At 39.3% G+C, this 18556-nt stretch overlaps 1 protein-coding gene across 1 annotated transcript; it reads left to right on the top strand.

The window, feature by feature from the left end:
* The first annotated feature begins 2592 nt into the window (after positions 1-2592).
* On the top strand, positions 2593-18352 carry PLK4 (polo like kinase 4). Its single transcript, XM_042871354.1, has 16 exons — positions 2593-2690; positions 3194-3289; positions 4052-4147; positions 4240-4354; positions 6210-7242; positions 8138-8238; positions 9563-9933; positions 10838-10942; positions 11278-11380; positions 12144-12293; positions 13127-13257; positions 13964-14055; positions 14408-14546; positions 15497-15637; positions 16076-16182; positions 16810-18352. Exons 1-16 carry the CDS (start codon positions 2661-2663, stop codon positions 16907-16909), a joined length of 2910 nt encoding a protein of 969 aa, XP_042727288.1. The 5' UTR covers positions 2593-2660; the 3' UTR covers positions 16910-18352.
* The last annotated feature ends 204 nt before the right edge of the window (positions 18353-18556 follow it).

The raw sequence follows: 18556 nt of genomic DNA, 5'->3' as shown, positions 1-18556 counted from the left end.
ATTGATGTTTTGTGCTGATTGATTCTCAGTTTAATGGTACTGAAAGAGAAAAGTGTAAAACAATGGGTTTTTTTTGCTTTTGTTTTTTTGGTCTGTTTGTTTTAGAGAGAGAGAGAGAGAGAGAGAGTCTTGATTGGAAAATAAAAGCCACAGCTCATGGATCATTACATGCTTTCAATTCACCATTTATTCAGGATATACCAAGAATGTTGTTGAAAACATTATTAGCTGCTACACTAGCAGATATATGAGAACTCCTCCCTGCATCTGTCAAAAGCAGCAGTCCAGAATAAATATGTATGTACCAAATCTGTGAATCTATCGGCATCATGAACGTGCTTGCCAAGATACAAGCAAAGCTGCAGAACAACTAACAATGACAGATTATCACTTGCAAACTATAACTTAATGCCCTGTGTTCAAGCACCCTGAAAGTATTCCCAGTGTGGACTCGTATTTAATTCTTACCTACATGGACTTCACAAACGTATCCATATATCCTTTAACACATTTTTACAAATGCACTGACTGCTTACAAGTTATAATTTCCTATATAAATAAAGAACTGAAATCAAACCAAAAAGCAAATCGTAATCAATGAAGTTAACATGAAAAAAGCCTGCTAAAATAAAAAGTTTGTTAATGATCCAATCCAGCAAAATCTTGTATATTCCTAATGTCAGAAATAAATACAGAAATAGACTCAGTTTTATCACCTTCACATTCTGACTATGAAATTCATCACACTAAACTGTAATTGCTGGCTACTTACAACCTAAACCAGCACACGGAAATAGGTCTACATCATGTATACCATATCAGTTATGGATGAGTACTGGAACCAATGGTCAGAACAAGATAATTAACCCCCCAAAAAGTAACCTGGGATCATGCTATTTGCATGATATACGACACTTTTGAACACACCTGATTACAGTGCAAAACAGAAAAGGCATGAGCCATAAAACCCTTTGTCTTTTTTTTCTAATCTTTTTTTCATTACAATGAGCACATTCTAACTCATCTAGAAACTGCTTGTACAAAGAGCAAATTACAAGACTGTCTGAGTCGTGTAATACTGAGCATAGTACTGTCCATCAGTCTACAAAACACTATCTACATGGACATTTGTGTAAGTACTGACATTGCACCTCTGCCATTTTGTTCAAGGTCAAAGTTGATTTGCCTCTTTACTGATAGACCTGAATGAATTTCAATAGCAAGGCAATTATCGTTGCTCATAAAATTAGCCTGTGCCCTAAAGCACATACACTTCTCCAGCTACAGTGGCTAATATTAAAAGGCATTATTTCTATCTACAAATGTTGTCTTTTGCATGATCATGCAGACTTTGAGTGCTGTTAATTAGCTGTGTAGCTGGCCCCAACATCAGTATGCATTGGTCAAAATTTCAACACATGAACACAACTCACACAACTTTACTCATCATATTTCAAACTAAAATTCTACCAATGAAGCTCAACTGAACGTCCCACTTTTGCTGATGTTCCAAACTAATTATTTAAACCACTGATGATGTTTAATAGCGCACAGCTCCACGGACTAATCCATTTAGTCAGCCACAGTTTCCTTTTTACATTTGAGGATTGTCAGTAACTGGAACATAGCACTTACCCACAATGATCAGGGACCCATTTTACAGTCACCAGGAGGAGATGATTCCGTACAACTTGCAGAGCAGCCTCCTGGAAGGTGCAGCATGCAAAACGCTGTATTTTATTCCAGTGATGAAAGCTGGCAGGCAGCAAAAACTGTCAAGACTTACAGTCAACAAGCTGGCAAAGACTGGAAAAGGTGGAATGCCACATCAGTGTATCTGCATGTCCAGAGAAGGGCAACGAAGCTGGTGAGGGGTCTGGAGCACAAGTCTGATGAGGAGAAGCTGAGGGAACTGGAACGGCTGTGTCTGCAGAAGCATCTTGGGGAGACCTCACTGCCCCCCTACAACTGCCTGACAGCAGGTTGCGGCAAGGTGCAGGTGCAGCCTCTTCTCCTAGTAACATCAGTAGGGTGAGAAGTAATGGCCTTAAATTGCACGAGAGGTTCAGGCTGCAGACTTGGAAAAGTTCTCAGAAAGCGTGGCGATGCACTGGCACGGGCTGCCCAAAGAGGTGGTGAAGTTGGAGTCACCGTGCCTGGAGAAGTTCAAGAGCTGTGTGGATGTGGCACTGAAGGACTGAGGGTTGGCGGGCAGGAGGCGATGGGTGGGTGGCTGGACTGGATGGCGTCAGCAGTCTTTCCAACCGTAACGGTTCTACGATCCAGGACGCCGTACACTCGGGGATCCCTCAGCAGTGTTACGTTTACCTCAGCGCCTCCTAACGGCCGACAGGGAACGGGTGCGCGAGGCTCCGCGCATGCGCAACACTCATCTCTCCTCCCCCCCCAAATTGAACGGTGGCGCCACAGGCCGTTCCGCGCGACGCGATTGCGTCAGACGCAGGCTCGGGCCGGGGCGGGGCCGGGGCGGTAACGGCGCGATTTTTCAAAATGGAGGCGCAGGGGGAGGGGGGCGGCCGCCGGGCCCGCGAGCGGGCAGGCCTGGCGCGAGGTGGGCGGCGGAGGGCGCCGTGATGGCGAGCCGCGGCCGCGGTCCCGAGGACAACCCCTAGCGAGACCCGAGGAGAGCGGCCGGCGCCATGGCGACCTGTATCGGCGAGACGATAGAGGTGGGCAGCGGGGGCCCAGCTCGGGCCGCCCCGCCATTTGCCGTGGGCGAGGCCGAGCCGGGCGGGGTCATCCCCTTCCCGGGTGGGAGGCGGCCGCCGGTGTCGGCGCGGCGGTTAGGGCGGCCGGGGGCCGCCTCGAGGCGGGCCGCGGCCCGAGCCCGGCCCCCGCGGAGCCTTGGGCGGCTCGAGGCGCCGCGCATGACGCTGCCATGGTAGCGGCGTCGCGGCGGGCTCCCCTGGGAGCGGCGGGCTGGGCGGCGGGAAGGTGGCTGCCCCGCGACGCCACGGGAAGCGGCGGGCGCAGTGTGAGGAGAGGACGGTGCGGGGAGGACGACGATGCCGGGCACGGCGCTGAGCGGCCCCGCCGCCCTCTGCTTGCGCTTCCTCGAGTGCTCCGTGCGGGTACTGACCGCGTCTCTCCGGCGGTTATGGGCTGCGGGCCTTCTCGGGGGCGCACTCTCCGTCGCGCTGGGGCTGACGGCAGTTTTGTGTTCACGTTGCAGGACTTCAAGGTGGGGAACCTCCTGGGAAAGGGCTCCTTTGCCGGGGTCTACAGAGCGGTATCCCTGAAAACCGGCCTGGAAGTGGCTATTAAAATGGTAAGGAGGCCAGCCGGGGGAATCTGTGGCTTCTGGGACCAGCAGAGGTGATTGTAGCAGGTTGGAGTGGCTGTGCCTGGACCTCGTTTCTGAGTAAGCGATGCTGAGAGCAGCATTTGGTCCTGGAAGGTGCAGCACAGTCGAAAAGCCCATATTGGTAACTATTAAAAGTGTTGATGTTGTTGTTAAAATGACTTGAGCTGAGATACTTGGTTGTAGTTACACACTCATCTCTGTAATTGTAATTCAGAAATTGGCACCCACAAAAACATTGTTTAGACTGTTCAGCTGGAGAGGTCCTGAGCACAGGAGAAGCTTGCAGCCCTTTAACTTGTGGCCTTGAAACACTTCCCTCACTGTAAGGGCGAACCTTTACAAAAGGAACTCTTGTTTCAAATACATTTTGCTAGTTTTTATTACAACTTGTAGTACTTGCATTTATCTACTTTTCTAATGCTAACTACCTCTAGCGTGTGTGCTTTGCGAACTCGGCACTGGATTTCTCTCAAAATTTTGCTACTGTTTATTTATTATTTGAACGACTGTGTTTTTCTCTGTTTTTCTAAGGTACTTGCATGAAAATGCATCTATTTTGAAATGCATACTAGATTTAAAGCATCTAGTAGGCGAAACAAAAACCTTGTTTGTATGTCAGGGTTTTCAGGCAAGACATGCATCGAACAGTTAAAATTTTGAGTTTGGTTAACAAAATGTATATAATCAGTGCTGCACTACTTGAAAAATATTGTGATCTATTTTCAGATAGACAAAAAAGCCATGCATAAAGTGGGAATGGTACAAAGGGTTCAGAACGAGGTGAAAATACATTGTCAGCTAAAGCATCCATCTATTCTTGAGGTAAGATTCATGTATTTTTAGCAATAACTGCATATGTGGCTTGCTGTGTGGTCTACAGGTATTCTAATCTCCTTGTTTTGTTTTTTTTCTAGCTTTATAACTATTTTGAAGATAGCAACTATGTGTACCTGATACTTGAAATGTGTCACAATGGTGAAATGAGTAGATACATAAAGAATAGAAAGAAACCCTTTTCAGAAGATGAAGGTGAGACTTTTTTCTATGAAGCTCTTTGTATTTACACGTTGACTTATTCACTAAGTTTGATTCCAGTGAAAGAGCACTTAAAACAGCTATCAATCTGAAACTGTACAGCTTAAAAACTTGTCAGAAGTGGTAACCTAGAGGTAAGTTATGATAAACATTTTCATTTGAATATTTCTGTGCTTTTAGTTCTGTTTACGTCCTTTGACAGTAGTGTGTGCTATTTGGGGTTTCAGAGAAGCTTACCTTTATACACCAAATTACTGTATTGGCCTTCCAGATTCTAGTTCATCTTATGTAGGATCATTGAAAATCTTCAGTGTGTTCCAAATGTGTGTGTAAATGAAGATAAAGCGGTTAACTCTGTACAAGTTATGTAAGGGCTAAGTTAGGAAGAAGTCCAGTATGAGGAAGAAATATTCAATTTGATGATTGGTCTAGAATTGTTTGAAAGACTGGCATCTGAGGAGAAATCCTGCTATAGTTTCACTTCTGTTTCTCACAAAAGTCAGCAGATAAAAACAAAAATCCTATCTTATATTTAGAGTTCACTGTCAGTAATTTTAAAACTTTAAATTGGCCATTATTGTGAATAGTGTTTGCACAAGTCTGCCAAAAAAAAACCAAAAAAACTTAACTGCACTTACAAACATAGTAATTTTTTTGTACAAATGAGTGTGAGAATTTCAGATGTAGCATGGATCATTGAAAGGCAAAGCGAAACAACGCAGCTCCAGAAGAAATAACAGGAAAGCAAGCTGCTGTGTGCACTGATTTACAGTGCAATCAGACATGATGTTCTGGTTTCACCCCATTCGGGTTCATTGTTTGTTGCCTCTGCTGTTCCTGGAATTCCTGAGTTGGTCACTGCACTGCTGTTTTAATTTACCTGCTTGTCAGTTTCTGGTCTTATTCTGTCAAACTACTGCAATTAGTGACTTCTTTGGAAGCTGTCGTAGGGCTGGATTAAAGGGGTACTGTTACACAGGCATCTGTTTAATCTGGGTCTGCTCCAGCAGAAGCAGTTCATATGATCATAACTGTTGTGCTGAAAGCTGATAAAACCACTGACTTGGGTTTAGGAAAAAAAAAAAAAGCCTGTTTCTTTGATAAGCGATTTCTTTAAATGTTTGTTCCTCTGCAGTCGTTGCCATCTGCAGAGAGAGAAAGGATTGTAATTTGTTTGAATGATTCTTAAAATTGCTGTAATTGAAACATAGTAAATGGTGCTGTCCGAGCAGCATTGGGGTTTTGTTGTTCTTGCTGTAAGCTACAGCTTGAATGTTTCCTGAATTTCATAGAATTTATTTTATAATGTATTTTGTAATGTTCATACAATTTATAATGTATAAGAACAGAAATATTATGCCAGTATTATAAATATGGAAGGTTACGAGAAACTGAAATACTTCTGGGTTTGTCTCATCCAAATTGTCTCCTGTACTTTATAACCAGTGTACAATGAAGATGTTTGGCTTCATGTATTTGTTTCTGAAAGTGATGAGAGCAATTTAAAAATTTAAGGTCTCCGAAGCCTAATTTAAGGGAACTTCGCAGATACTTTGTTGGCCTGTGGTAATTGCATGTTTCTGTTATCACAGAAACAAATTGGATTACTGCATTACAGAATGGTATCTTAGGGACTGTTGTAGAAGAGAGTAACGCTGTGTTGCTTCAAGCTAAAAAGCAGGAAGTGTTGTTCTTACCTCATTAGCATGACACTTAAACGCTCTTGTAACATCCTTGCTAGTTAAGAAAAGATAAAGGCGAGACAAGTAACAAACTTCAAAGGGTTATAATTTTCAGAGCTATGATTTCAGTTATTGCACTAAGGCTTTTGTTCTTGTGCTTTTGGCAGCCCGGCACTTCTTGCATCAAATTATCACGGGTATGCTGTATCTTCATTCCCATGGAATACTGCATCGGGACCTCACCCTTTCCAATCTCTTACTCACCAGTAACATGAACGTCAAGATTGCTGATTTTGGACTAGCAACTCAGTTGAAAATGCCTCATGAAAAGCATTATACCATGTGTGGAACTCCAAATTACATTTCGCCAGAGATAGCCACAAGGAGTCCACATGGACTTGAGTCTGATGTATGGTCTTTGGGCTGTATGTTTTACACTCTTCTTATTGGAAAGCCACCTTTTGACACTGACACGGTGAAGAACACGCTGAATAAAGTAGTATTAGCAGATTATGAAATGCCAGCCTTTTTGTCCAGAGAGGCACAAGACCTTATACATAAATTACTTCGCAAAAATCCAGCAGATCGTTTGAGTCTTTCCTCTGTGTTGGATCATCCTTTTATGTCCAGGTGTAGCTCTGCTCGGAGCAAAGATTCAGGAACTTCGGAAGATTCCATGGACAGTGGAAATGCTACTATCTCTACCACGTTTACGGGCTCTTCCAGCATCAGTACCAGTGGCTGCTTGAAGGAGAAGAAGAAGCTGTTAGTGGGACAGCCGCTTCCAAATAAAATTACTTTTTTTCCTAAAAACAAGAATCCCAGTAACGCTTCATCTGTCGATGGGAGTGGTTCTTTTCATCAGTGGGGAATTCAAGGGAAAGAAACTGGTGCAGGTGGCAGGGGAAGAGTCATGCAACTTGCTGAAGAGAGACCGCATTCCCGCTACCTCCGAAGAGCCCACTCCTCAGATAGGTCTGGCACATCCCACAGTCAGACTCAAGGAATATCAAATGTCATTGAGAGGTGTCACTCCATGGAACTGCTTTCCAAGCCTAGAGGAGGAACAAGGGAAAACACAGAATGCTTTTCGCCTGCAAGCAGTTACACTGATATGGGAGAAATATTCAAGGAAAAGACTTCTGGTAGTTCTGGCTCTTTTGAAGGGCAAATATCTCCACCTGTGAAAGATCAACCACAGTAAGAATGAGTTCTTATTATGATGAAATTTAGAGTTATCTTATGTTAGAAGCATTTCTTTACTTGGAACTAGACTGCGTTAAGTACCAAAAGTCTCAATGCTTGTAGCTTGAATACAGCATATAAAAGGTAATATTTGATGCTTTTGCTTTGGAGAGGTTCACCTTCTGCCTGCCCCCTGTCTTACAGTTCTTAGATGCAGCATGTGTACCAGCTGGACTGTAGCATTTATTTATCCTGCTAGAGCTCTACTAATTATTTACTTCCTTGTATAGCAAGCTGAGTTCTTTATTCTCCACAGTGACTGTAGTAGAGACCCTTGCTGACTTCTCCTCTCATCTGTGTCTCTTCTACAAGGAGAAGTCAATATGTGCATGACTGCCAACATACGTACTTGCTGCTCTGGGGTGTTTCAGTTCATCTTTAGCAGCTCTTTATACCAAGACAAGATTTAAAAAAAAATATATAAATTAAGGATTATACAATGAGCAACACTTTCCCTCCCAGAAAGGAGGAAACAAACAAACAAAAATATATATATAGTCAAATATAATGACCTGAAACTTAGTTCTGTATTTGTATTTCCTGCGTGAGAACTCTGGTTTCTTTACTCTCATTTGACAGATTTTTCCCAGCATGTACAAACCAGCCCAGGTGTCCACGCAAGGGATGCTAGGGTGTTTGGTGTTAGATGGAGGTCTGATCTTTATTTTCTGTGCACTGCTGTGCAACACAAACCTTTCTCATAATCTTAATCTTTGAATTCCCGGAAGTTTCTTTCCTGTTTCAATATAAGGTATATTTTGAGTTGTCACTTCTGCAGTTGTAACATTGTAACACTTGTGCAAGCATTGTTGATGTAGTCTTGATTACATATGTAACTTCTATTTTGCAGCTCAAATTTTCTCTATCCAATGAAGCCCCCCCCTGGTTTGTTAGAGCAGAAGTCCCAGGCTGAAACCATGCAGCAGTGGCTTGGAAGCATGCAGACAAACAGTGAGTTATGAATCAGTCATGTATCTCTGCACTTGAGGTAGAGTTGTAACCTGTAACTATTTCTGCTGTTTTTCTAAATTTTATTTCTTTGAACTTAGAAGGGATTCGCCACATAACTGTGATGCTGGAATGTAGTACTAGCATCCTAAATATTGGTGACGGATTTCAGAAGGCTTTTTAGATAGTACTCTTCCCAAGTTGTTGGATTGATGTAATGAACCATACATAACCGCCTTCAGAAGAGTGGAGAAACTGTTACTTGAATGCTTCGCTTACCAAAATGTGATTGTTTTCTTTTTCAGCATTTTAGCAAAAACAAATTAAGACACAAAGAAGAAAACTAATTTTTAGAACCTACCCTTGTTATTGAGTCCTTATCTGGACTTGTAAATAAAACAACAAGATTGGCAGGTGACTCAAAAGCTCTGTTAGTTTAGATGGGCAAATAAGCCTTGAAAGAAGATGTGACCTCAGTGAAAGAGAGAAAGATAATGAGGGTGCAGAAGGAGGGGTGGAGGAAAGGACAAAAGGCACAGAAGGGAAGGAGGTGTTCTTGTCCTGCATTGTGTTACATCATTTTCAAATAATGAAATTTAATCATGAAATGAAATCATAAATCCATTCATGCTTTTTTTTTGTTCTGATATTACTGGACTCCTTACTTCTTACCTATAGGAAACTGGAATCATGTGACATATGGTCCAGATAATCCTATTTAATTTTTGGTTGTTTCTCAGCTGTTCTACAACATGGCAGGAATGGGTTGCTTAATTGGGTGAGGCACCTTTGTTATTTAAGCCCTCAGTCATGGGCTTAAATATCAGAAGTAGAGAAGGAGTAATAGGAAACTGAAGTTCAAAAATAGTCTCTTTTTCTTTTAAACAAGTAACTGGAAGGCTTTTAGCATGCACATTTAACATTTGGAATATTAAAAACCCAGTTGATGTTAAACACTATTGTTAGCTAACTTGAAACATGTTAATCTTAGTGGTTATCTGGATGGCAGCTAATTAATTATCTTCCAACAGATTGATTGTTAAAGTCTTATGATTTTGTTTCACATTGCTTCTGTGAGGTGATTTGACATATAATAAGGCTGTCATAACAAATAAATTTATGACAACCTTAATTTTAAATAAACTTTTTTTAAATAACCATTGAAATTCTGTGAGGTCTAATATTGATTGAACTGAGTATTAAATAAATCACATTGCCTGCTTAAATAAGCTGCCTAAGATTTTTAAGAGCTTTTCAAAATATAGTAGCAATTTTTGGCTTACTAAGACTCTTGAAATCTCCAATGGTTCTTCTACAATGCTTTCAGCTCAGCTGAGACCACCTGAAGACCTGATTGGTAACAGTAATGCACATGGAGGCTTTCGGTATCATCTGGGTATGCAGCAAGATGCATCGAGGAATGGATGGAACACCTTAAAGGATATCCGGGATCATGATGCGTCCCATGATTATTCACATTCTTTGAATCAGAGAAAACCAAACAAATATATTCCCGAAGTGCTCTGCCAATCTGGAAAGGCTCAGACATCTTCATGTGGCCTTTGGCCGGCTTCAGAGCAAAACCAAGCGTGGGGCCAAGAACCATCAGCACGTCAGAAACCTACACTGCGAAGTATAGTCTCACCTCTCAGTGCTTACAGGCTAAAACCAATCAGGCAAAAAACAAAAAATGCAGTGGTATGTATCCATTTTCAAAACTGAAGTTTAAAATACACGAATGTCTTCTAAAAAATCACTTAGGAAATCAAATTTTTTTCCTAAAAATCTATAGGTAAAGTTAGGCTATATGAATTTATACTGCTATTAATTTAGTTCAGAAATATCAGTGAAATTCATTGCAGTTTTTCTGAATATGGACTACTGCAACCTTGTGGCCACTTCCAGCAAGTATTGTCGCTGCAATGCTTTTAGCTTACAAATAAAGACAAACCTACAAGAAGGACCTAAGAACTACTGGACACATGTATATTGCCTACAGTTTCAAATATCCAGACTGCTTATCTGTGCAAGTTGCACTTAAACTTTTGATATGGTTAAAACACTAATACTTCTACAGATCATGTGAATAAATGAGTTGTTATTAATATGTAAAGAATTTTGCTGTCCAGTACTTGAACATTTAAGTGCTGCTTTCTTCTTTTCTTGTAAATGAGGGAGAAAACAAAACAAATCAAGTTCCGTTAATTCCTCTGTTTGCGTGAGTGCTCTGGTTGTTGTTCCTGCTATCCAATTTCTGCCTTTTGTTCCATTTCCTACCATCTTGCTCGTCTCTTCTCCTTGTTCCATTTCTTATTATTTGCTTTTAAGAGCATAATACAGCTGACCTGTCTTGGTTTGGTTTATCACTTAGCCACATCCTCCCTGACCAGGTTTGTACCATGAAGAAACTTTCTGTATTAATCTAGAAATTAGTGTGAGAAGTATTTAACAGTTTGCAGTATATTCTAGAAATATTCTGTTGCATGTGTTTCTAGAATAAAGCTGTGTTTATAAGACATTTGTGGAAAAAATGTGAACTCAGCCTGTTAGGAAGTAAATTTTTTTGCAGTTTAACTTGCTGGTTTTGTTTTAAATGTTCTAGGTGAGCATTCTAGATACTGGGGAGGTGTGTATGGAGTTTATAAAAGAACACCATTCACAAGAATTTGTGAAAGAAGTTCTCAGAATATCTTGTGATGGAAATATGGTGAGAATTTGTAGTTTATTTAACATTATTCCAAGTGCTTGCTTGTTTTCTTTCAGTGTTTGTTTTTTTGTGTTTTTTTTTTTTTTTAATTCAAGCAGTTATGTGCTTGGAAATGCTTTGTCAATATGTGTGCAGACATGAGCTCTCCCTTGCTCCCATGCACTGCCACAGCACAGCCCTGTGGATTTGGACTTACGGAAGCATTGTTGAAAGATGCTGCCATTAAATAATCAATTAGAGGAGTAGAGCAGTTCATTGTAAATTATGTTAAACCGTGCCTTTCTTCCATGGAAGTTGCAACTATAAATAGATTTTTTTTTTTCCCTCTTTTGTAGATTGCAGTTTATCACCCGAATGAAGGAAGAGGCTTCCTTCTTGACGACAGGCCGCCCATTCTTCCTGAGGACAGCTGTATGTATAATTTTGACAATTTGCCAGGTAATGTGACATTTATTTTTAAACCATGATGACTAATGTGATGCTTAAATGAATCCGGAGGCTTTTACCCCCTGCTTCTCACATAATCAGGAGGATGAAACTCCCTTCAGAATGAGAGTCCAAGTAGTTTTACTGGAAGCTTTTCTGAAATATGCTGAGAACGTGAACACGTTTTTATGGAAGTGATAAAGAACTGCTTACCCTCTTTACCATGCAGTGTACTAAGCTTGAGATTATAATTATTTTTATATATTATAATATTTTTATTATTCACATTGGAAACTGTTTAAGTATTACTTGAAGAAATGTCAAGTGAACTTCAAAAAACGTTCTCTAATTTGCACTTCCTAATACTTACATAGCATGGGGCGAGAAGGGGAAAAAGATATTTGAAAGCATTGACAGACTACTTAATACAAACAAGTAAAGAGCAAACCTAACCTAACTACAAGTTCTTAAAAGAAATACTGTTCTAATTGGAGAGAGAAGTCAGGTTTCAGCTGGACAATGATAGCTACTTAAATGATGCATGCAGAATTTTGCTCTTTTACATTGATGTTCTGAACTATTTTGATTGAAGAAACAGCATCTGAAGTTGTATGTTTTTGTTGGATTGGTGGAAATTAAACTCAGTTTTGTATTTCTGTCAACTACTGAAATATTACTTAGGACATTCAGCTATAAAATAGATATTCAAGCTAGTGCACAGTGTTTTATCTGACAAGTGATAAATGTTTTCAATTATTGTCGTCTTTTGTTTTAGAAAAGTACTGGAAAAAGTACCAGTATGCAGCCAAGTTTGTGCAGTTAGTGAGAACAAAAACCCCCAAAGTTACATTCTACACAAGATATGCCAAGTGCATGTTGATGGAAAATTCACCTCCTGCAGATGTTGAAATATGTTTTTATGATGGTATGTATTCATTTTTGCAATTATGCCAAGTGATGTTTAAAACACTGAAATACTGTTAAACAGTGGATGCTTCAGGTTGGAGAAATGCAAGAAACGTGATCTTTATCACTCTGTCTTTATCCTAGCGCTCAAAGATCAGTTATTCATTAGTTTGTTTCTGGTATCTTCTTCAGTGAGTGCATTACAAAGGTATTATTGACCTACGTGTTTTCTTTTATGAGATCTTTGGCTCTACTTTTGGGAGTTAACCTGTTTACTGAAATCTGTGTTCCTGCTTCTCCAAGCTTGCCTTTGATTTCCACTGTCAACTTCAGAAAGCAGATGGCCACCTTCTCTAGCTGTGCCTTTAATAAGCTGGACTGCACTGACTTGTTTTCTCATCTCAGGCTTCTGTGAACTAGTTGAATTTGCCACATGTAGATAAACCTCAATGTAAGTTACGATGAAAAAATTACATAGGTAACAGTTCTGTGACTGAGGATCTGCTATCGAGAGAATGATGTCACATACTAATAGGTCGTATTAACCAATTTTTGGCAATGCTGTTAGATACACTAATTTTATCTCAGATGAATGTTTAGGAAGGCAGTTCTTACAACGTGATAAATGCATGATTCAGCCTGTTTAAGCAGTGATCTCTGAGTATGGAGGGTATTCCACTAATGTCACAGTTCCAGTTGAAGTTACAGAGCTCATCCAGAGGTGGCTGTATTATTGAAGTAATTCTTAAGTTAGTGAACTGCATTTCAATTGAGTGGAATGTAATGGCACAGATGTGTATTTCATAAATACTGGCACTGTATGCAAATCAGACTAGAAAATGCTTTTTACAGGAGCAAAGATACACAAGACAGCTGGTATCACTCGTGTGATTGAAAAATCAGGGAAATCCTTCACTTTGAAAGGAGAAAATGAAACAGTTTTGAAGAAGGAAATGCAAGTATATATGGATCATGCAAATGAGGTAAATGGCTTGTTGCCTTTCAAATGCAAAGCAGCCTTAAGAAATTAGATATTCTTTCACAAATGATCTAATGTCACTCTGCATATTTTTCATAACAGAGATGAGAGGTGGAAAGGGGCTTGTGGTCGTGACTGATATTTGTTTTTGTTTTTTAAAGAGCAAATATTGATGTAGGGATAACAGTTATGCTTGCCCCACGATGAAGACTTAGAGAAAACTCTTACTAGAGTTTTTCTTTGCCTTACTGAAGGGATTAAACAGATCGTGCAAAGCTGCTTTACACAGTTCTTGAGAATACAACAGAACTGCTCATGCTTAACTGGGTTGCCCGCTATCTCTTCTCATGTTTCAAGTCACTCAGTTAGCAATCACAGAAGTAGTTGCTATGTCTTTGAACTTCAGAAATAGTAAAAACATCAAAAAATTCCAATTCAGCCTGTCCTCTGTGACTTTGCGAATAGAATGTAGGGATCTGTTATTCCCCTCTCTAATCCTTCTGAAAGTTGAGGAGATGTGGATCAAGGGCATAATGCCAAATGTGCTGAAATTACCTGGGACTCTTGTGGTAGTATAGTTGTTTTGTTTTTAATGGCTATTAATATTCTGGAAGAAAGCATTTCCCTACATAGGCTCACCTGCCACAGTAAACATGTGAAACAATTAGACTGTTCTCATTCAAACCTGAACAAGCTCAATCTAATTTCAGGGACATCGCATATGCCTTGCACTGGAATCTGCTATTTTGGAAGAAGAAAAAAGGAGTGAAAGTGTTCCATTTTTTCCAATAATTGTTGGAAGGTAACATTTTGACCAGTACATATTGATGCGCTTCAATGTTCCTTCTAAGCAGCCTTATGCAGCTAATGGAAGCAAAGCCAGGGCTGTTTAGCAAAGGTTCATAGCCATTAGCAGAATAATCACTGTTGTTGTGGCATGTGTCAAAATGCTGGTTTGGTCCTGCATACCTTCCTTTGGTATTAGGACAAAAAAACCCAAACTAACAACTAGCATGTATAATAACAAGTCCACGGAAGACTGGTGTCATCAAGTGTAGCCTATGGTTTATGGAATGAAAAGCTAGGTCTTCTTGCTTGTTGCTTCAGTCCCTTTGGGAAAGGTAATTTTCCCTCTTGTCTCATTATTTTTCCAGAAAACCTGGCAATACTGAATCTCCAAAGGCAATACTGCCTCTGTTATTGGACAACACCAACTGTTCAAAAGAAGTTACAGCACTGGATAGAAATACAGCTGCCAGTTCTAACCCAATTCAAACTCCAAACTGTACTCCTGTAAGTACATGAACATACAGCAAACACTGTCCAGTAGGAATTGAAAAACTGCAGGCCTATTTGAAATAATGCAATTGTTATGAATGTTTGCCTTTACTAACCATCTGTAAGCATACTAAGTGGAAATTTTTGCTTTCAATTAATTTGTCATTTATAAATTTGAAATGGACTTCTCAAATGATGTCCTCCAAAGCTTTCTCACAAATGTTTCCTGGGAACTTAGCTTGAAAATTGCATTCTCATGTTACACAGAACAGTCTTGAATTTGGCTTTGGATGGCTCGGATTTGCCATCAGGCCTGTGTAGCAAATAGCAGTCACTTAGGATGCTAGCAGTTGAGGCTAACAGTCTGAGAAGGTGCTGCATTTGTTTTGTTTTGTTTTTTTTTTTTCAAGTTTTAAGTGTAAATATTTGTCTGTTTTCAACGGACTCTATATGTGCTATATGATTCCATGACAGAACTGTGTTTAAGATTCAATAATCTAGTCCTCAAGTAATAGCAGTATCTTCATTTCTGTAAAAAAAAAAAAAAAAAAAAAAAAAAAACACAAAACAAAAACAACAACAACAAAAAACACAATAAACCTGTCCAAATGGTCAGCTGAATGGAGGCAATTTCATAACTTAATATGTGCTGAACAACTTTCCTAAAGATGGATTGAACTTCCTGACAATCAAATATGGGAAGAATGAGTTTTAAGTAGGAAATTTGTTTAGGACAGAGTTTCACTGATTCCCCATTTTCATAATACTGAGCCTTAGTGTAGAAAAAGTCCTCGGACATCTCATAGGCTTTTCAAACATAATGCTGTTAAATGAAGCGTGTGGGGTAAATCTCTGTACATAGGAAAAGATTAAAGAAACAAGGGTGGTAATTAGCCACTATAGTTGGTGTATAATCTGTTGGTCTTAAAAGTAAGACTGCTAATGCTGCCATTTCTGGGTTTTAGGTGGTGTCATATGAAAAGTCTACACTGAAGGCCAACGCTGCTGAAAGCACGTGCTCCTCCATTCATCAGACAGAATGCAGCCCAAATTCAGCTCAACTTCTGAAGTCAGTCTTCGTGAAAAATGTTGGTTGGGCTTCACAGGTGATAAAGGAGTCTTTTTTTTTTTTTTAAATAATGAGCTTTTAAAATGTGATTTGTGAAGTATATATTGTAGAGAGTTGTGCTCTGCTACAGAGATAAGAAAATTGTGCAAAGATCCTGTCAAGTAAGCATATTAGATAAATACTGTGGTGAACTACATAAACTGAAAAACCGAAGTAATGCCAGTTTGGTATTTTATTTGCAGCTGTCACAGGTCTCTTATGGCTATTGCTAATGCCTATTAGAGTGCCTTCTATCATTCAAATTTCCCTCTAGATAAAAGCTGAAGTTGTTAAAATACAGTTTGCTTATGTAGAAGTACATGTGCTATGACAAAGCATTTCAGCTTCATTTAATAGAGTAATTCTAAATGTGTTATCTTTGATTTTTTTTTTATTTTTTTTTTTATCTTTCCAAATGATACTGCACTCTTGTTAGCTGACCAGTGGAGCAGTGTGGGTTCAGTTTAATGATGGATCCCAATTGGTAGCCCAAGCAGGTGTTTCTTCTATCACTTACACCTCTCCAGATGGCCAGACAACTAGGTGAGTGTCACTAGTGTCACTTGAAAAAAGTGAACTTTGTAACTGTTGCTTTTTGTTGCTGTTAAAACTTAGCTTTTCATCATCTCTTCAGCTGATTAGCTTACATAAGCTTTATGAATAAAAGCATAGAATTTAAGGTAAGAAATGATGAAGACTCCTGTTTAGTCTCAGGAAACAGCTACTGCATTTAAAAGAGGGAGGGGAAGACAATCTTTTATCCTTAATTTTTTTTTTTTTTTTTTTGCCCTTGTAAGATACTGCCAGTTCAGGGAAAATGTGTTAGGGAGATAACACATCAACATGGATGCATAGACCAGAAGTAATCAGATGAAGTTTTGGACATAATTTGGATGCAGGGCACTTGCCTGCATACAGCCATACAGCCATACAGTAATATGCTTCCTCTGTGTGTAGTTGAAGATGGTAACATATAACCTGGATATTATTATAGCTTACCAATATTTTTAGCTGTACTTATTCTGAAATAATTTTTCAGTTAAATACATACAGGGATGGGAGGGAAACAGGACTTAAGCCTTCAAGTTCCAGTTAATTTGTCTATCTTAGATATACATACCTGATTTAGAGGTTTGCATTTGAATTTCATGTTCTTATTTGCTTTTGCAGGTATGGAGAAAATGATAAGTTGCCAGAATACATCAAAGAGAAGTTGCACTGTCTGTCTTCTATTCTTGTGATGTTTACCAATCCAACAGGTCCCCACTGATAAAAGCAAAGCAGGTCTTTGGGCACAAGAGCTTAATAAACACACTCACTGACATGAAAGTGACTGATTTTCCTAAGCTTATCCAGAAATTCTTCAAAATTCTGGTTTTAAAAAAAAAAATAGGAAGGGAAAGGTTGTTCTACAATTTTTTTTGTAAGATACTTTACAAGCACATTTTTCCTCAAAATGATGGACGAACTTGCTCAAGCAAAACATTGAGCAACTCAATTCTATATGACCTCACATTTTTGGAAATAATCTTCTCTATTTTTTTTGTTCCCCCACTGCTTACTCAGTGATGATAATCAAGGAAAACATATCTGGCTGTTGAAGTGTTTGTGTTTGTAAATAACTTGTATTTTTACCTCTTACAAGTAATATATGTAAATATGTACATGTTTTATACCTTTTCATTTTTATTTTTGTAGCAGCAGCTTTTAAATTCCCTGCACAAACATTTTATACCCCCAAAAAATAAATGCAGTGGTAAGCGTTCAGCTCTCTTTGTTTCATGTTCAAGTTCACTGAGATCTTTTCCTGTAACTAGTAAAGTTCAACTGTACCAGAAGCTGGTGTGTTACTTTAGAGTATGATATGTTAGCATACGGACGGGTGAAGTTCAGGGCAAATAACTACGGAAACCAAAGCTTCTTCTCACTTGCTGAGCTGAACATTCGCACAGTGGTTTTGTATGTTTAGTGTTCCACCCCTGGGCTACAGGTAACTGAAGTATGTATAGATGAAATTTCATAGGAAAGCAAATTATACATTCTGAACTGATTCCATTTGTTATATAATCATCAGTTCTTATTAACTAGAGACACTTAGTGCGATTCATAATATGTAAGCTATCATAAGTAAGTAACAAACTGAACCAGCGCTGTGAGTAGCTGTTTGAAAGCATTTCTTATGTGTTGATACTCCCATTATTATTACTCATGGATAGAATGTGAGCATTCTTTCAGCTTTGTGATAAAACAGGTAGGCTGCAAGGCAGTCAGTGCTTTTAAAATATTTCTGTAGTCTTTTAATTATAGTATGCCTGCCATTCATAGTAACAATTCACCCTTGATGACGTGTGGGCCATCTCTGTGTTTAAAAACTTGTAGTATTGCTCACACTGAAAATCTTCAGGCATAATCTACTTGGGTGTGCCAACTCAGTGTACATACAGTTGAGACAAGCCTACGTAGCCAACACCAAAAGGTGAAAATGGCATGAATGCTTAGAAAATGGTTCAACTAATTTACAAAGAAATGTGACAGGGAGGTAAGTGCAGTTAAATCACAGTATAGACCAGAAAACCTTTCAGCAACAAGAATAGTTTACAAGATTCCAAGGCTGATAACCTGTAACAATCATGCAGCAGCTTAAACAACAGTGGAATTGGTGAAAATAAAACTCTTGTGGCAAAAGCATTTGAAAACCTGCAATCAATGTATTGTTAAGGTGTAGTAAGTTTTCTGAATATTTACCTGTTTTATCCTTAATCCTTGAAAATAATAAAAACGCTACTGCTACCTGCTTTGTCCTAACAGTCAGCACAAACTTAGTAGTAGAATACAAAATTCTAATTGCTGCTAGCCTCCTTGATAACAATTTCTAGACTCTAGTTTCTCATGTCCAAAGAACTCGTGAGTGATGTAA

This window comes from Lagopus leucura, unplaced genomic scaffold (genome assembly GCF_019238085.1).
Source record: "Lagopus leucura isolate 7727_CA_CO unplaced genomic scaffold, USGS_WTPT01 Super-Scaffold_100004, whole genome shotgun sequence".
Lineage (NCBI taxonomy): Eukaryota > Metazoa > Chordata > Aves > Galliformes > Phasianidae > Lagopus > Lagopus leucura.
This window is presented reverse-complemented; position numbering and strand designations above follow the sequence as displayed.

Bases quoted from the DNA above. Each gene is read 5' to 3' on its own strand.
- PLK4 (XM_042871354.1), top strand. From the start codon at position 2,661: ATGGCGACCTGTATCGGCGAGACGATAGAG. The intron at 13,258-13,963 runs GTAAATGGCTTG...ATCTAATTTCAG, and splicing joins ATATGGATCATGCAAATGAG to GGACATCGCATATGCCTTGC. The intron at 14,056-14,407 runs GTAACATTTTGA...TTATTTTTCCAG, and splicing joins TTTCCAATAATTGTTGGAAG to AAAACCTGGCAATACTGAAT.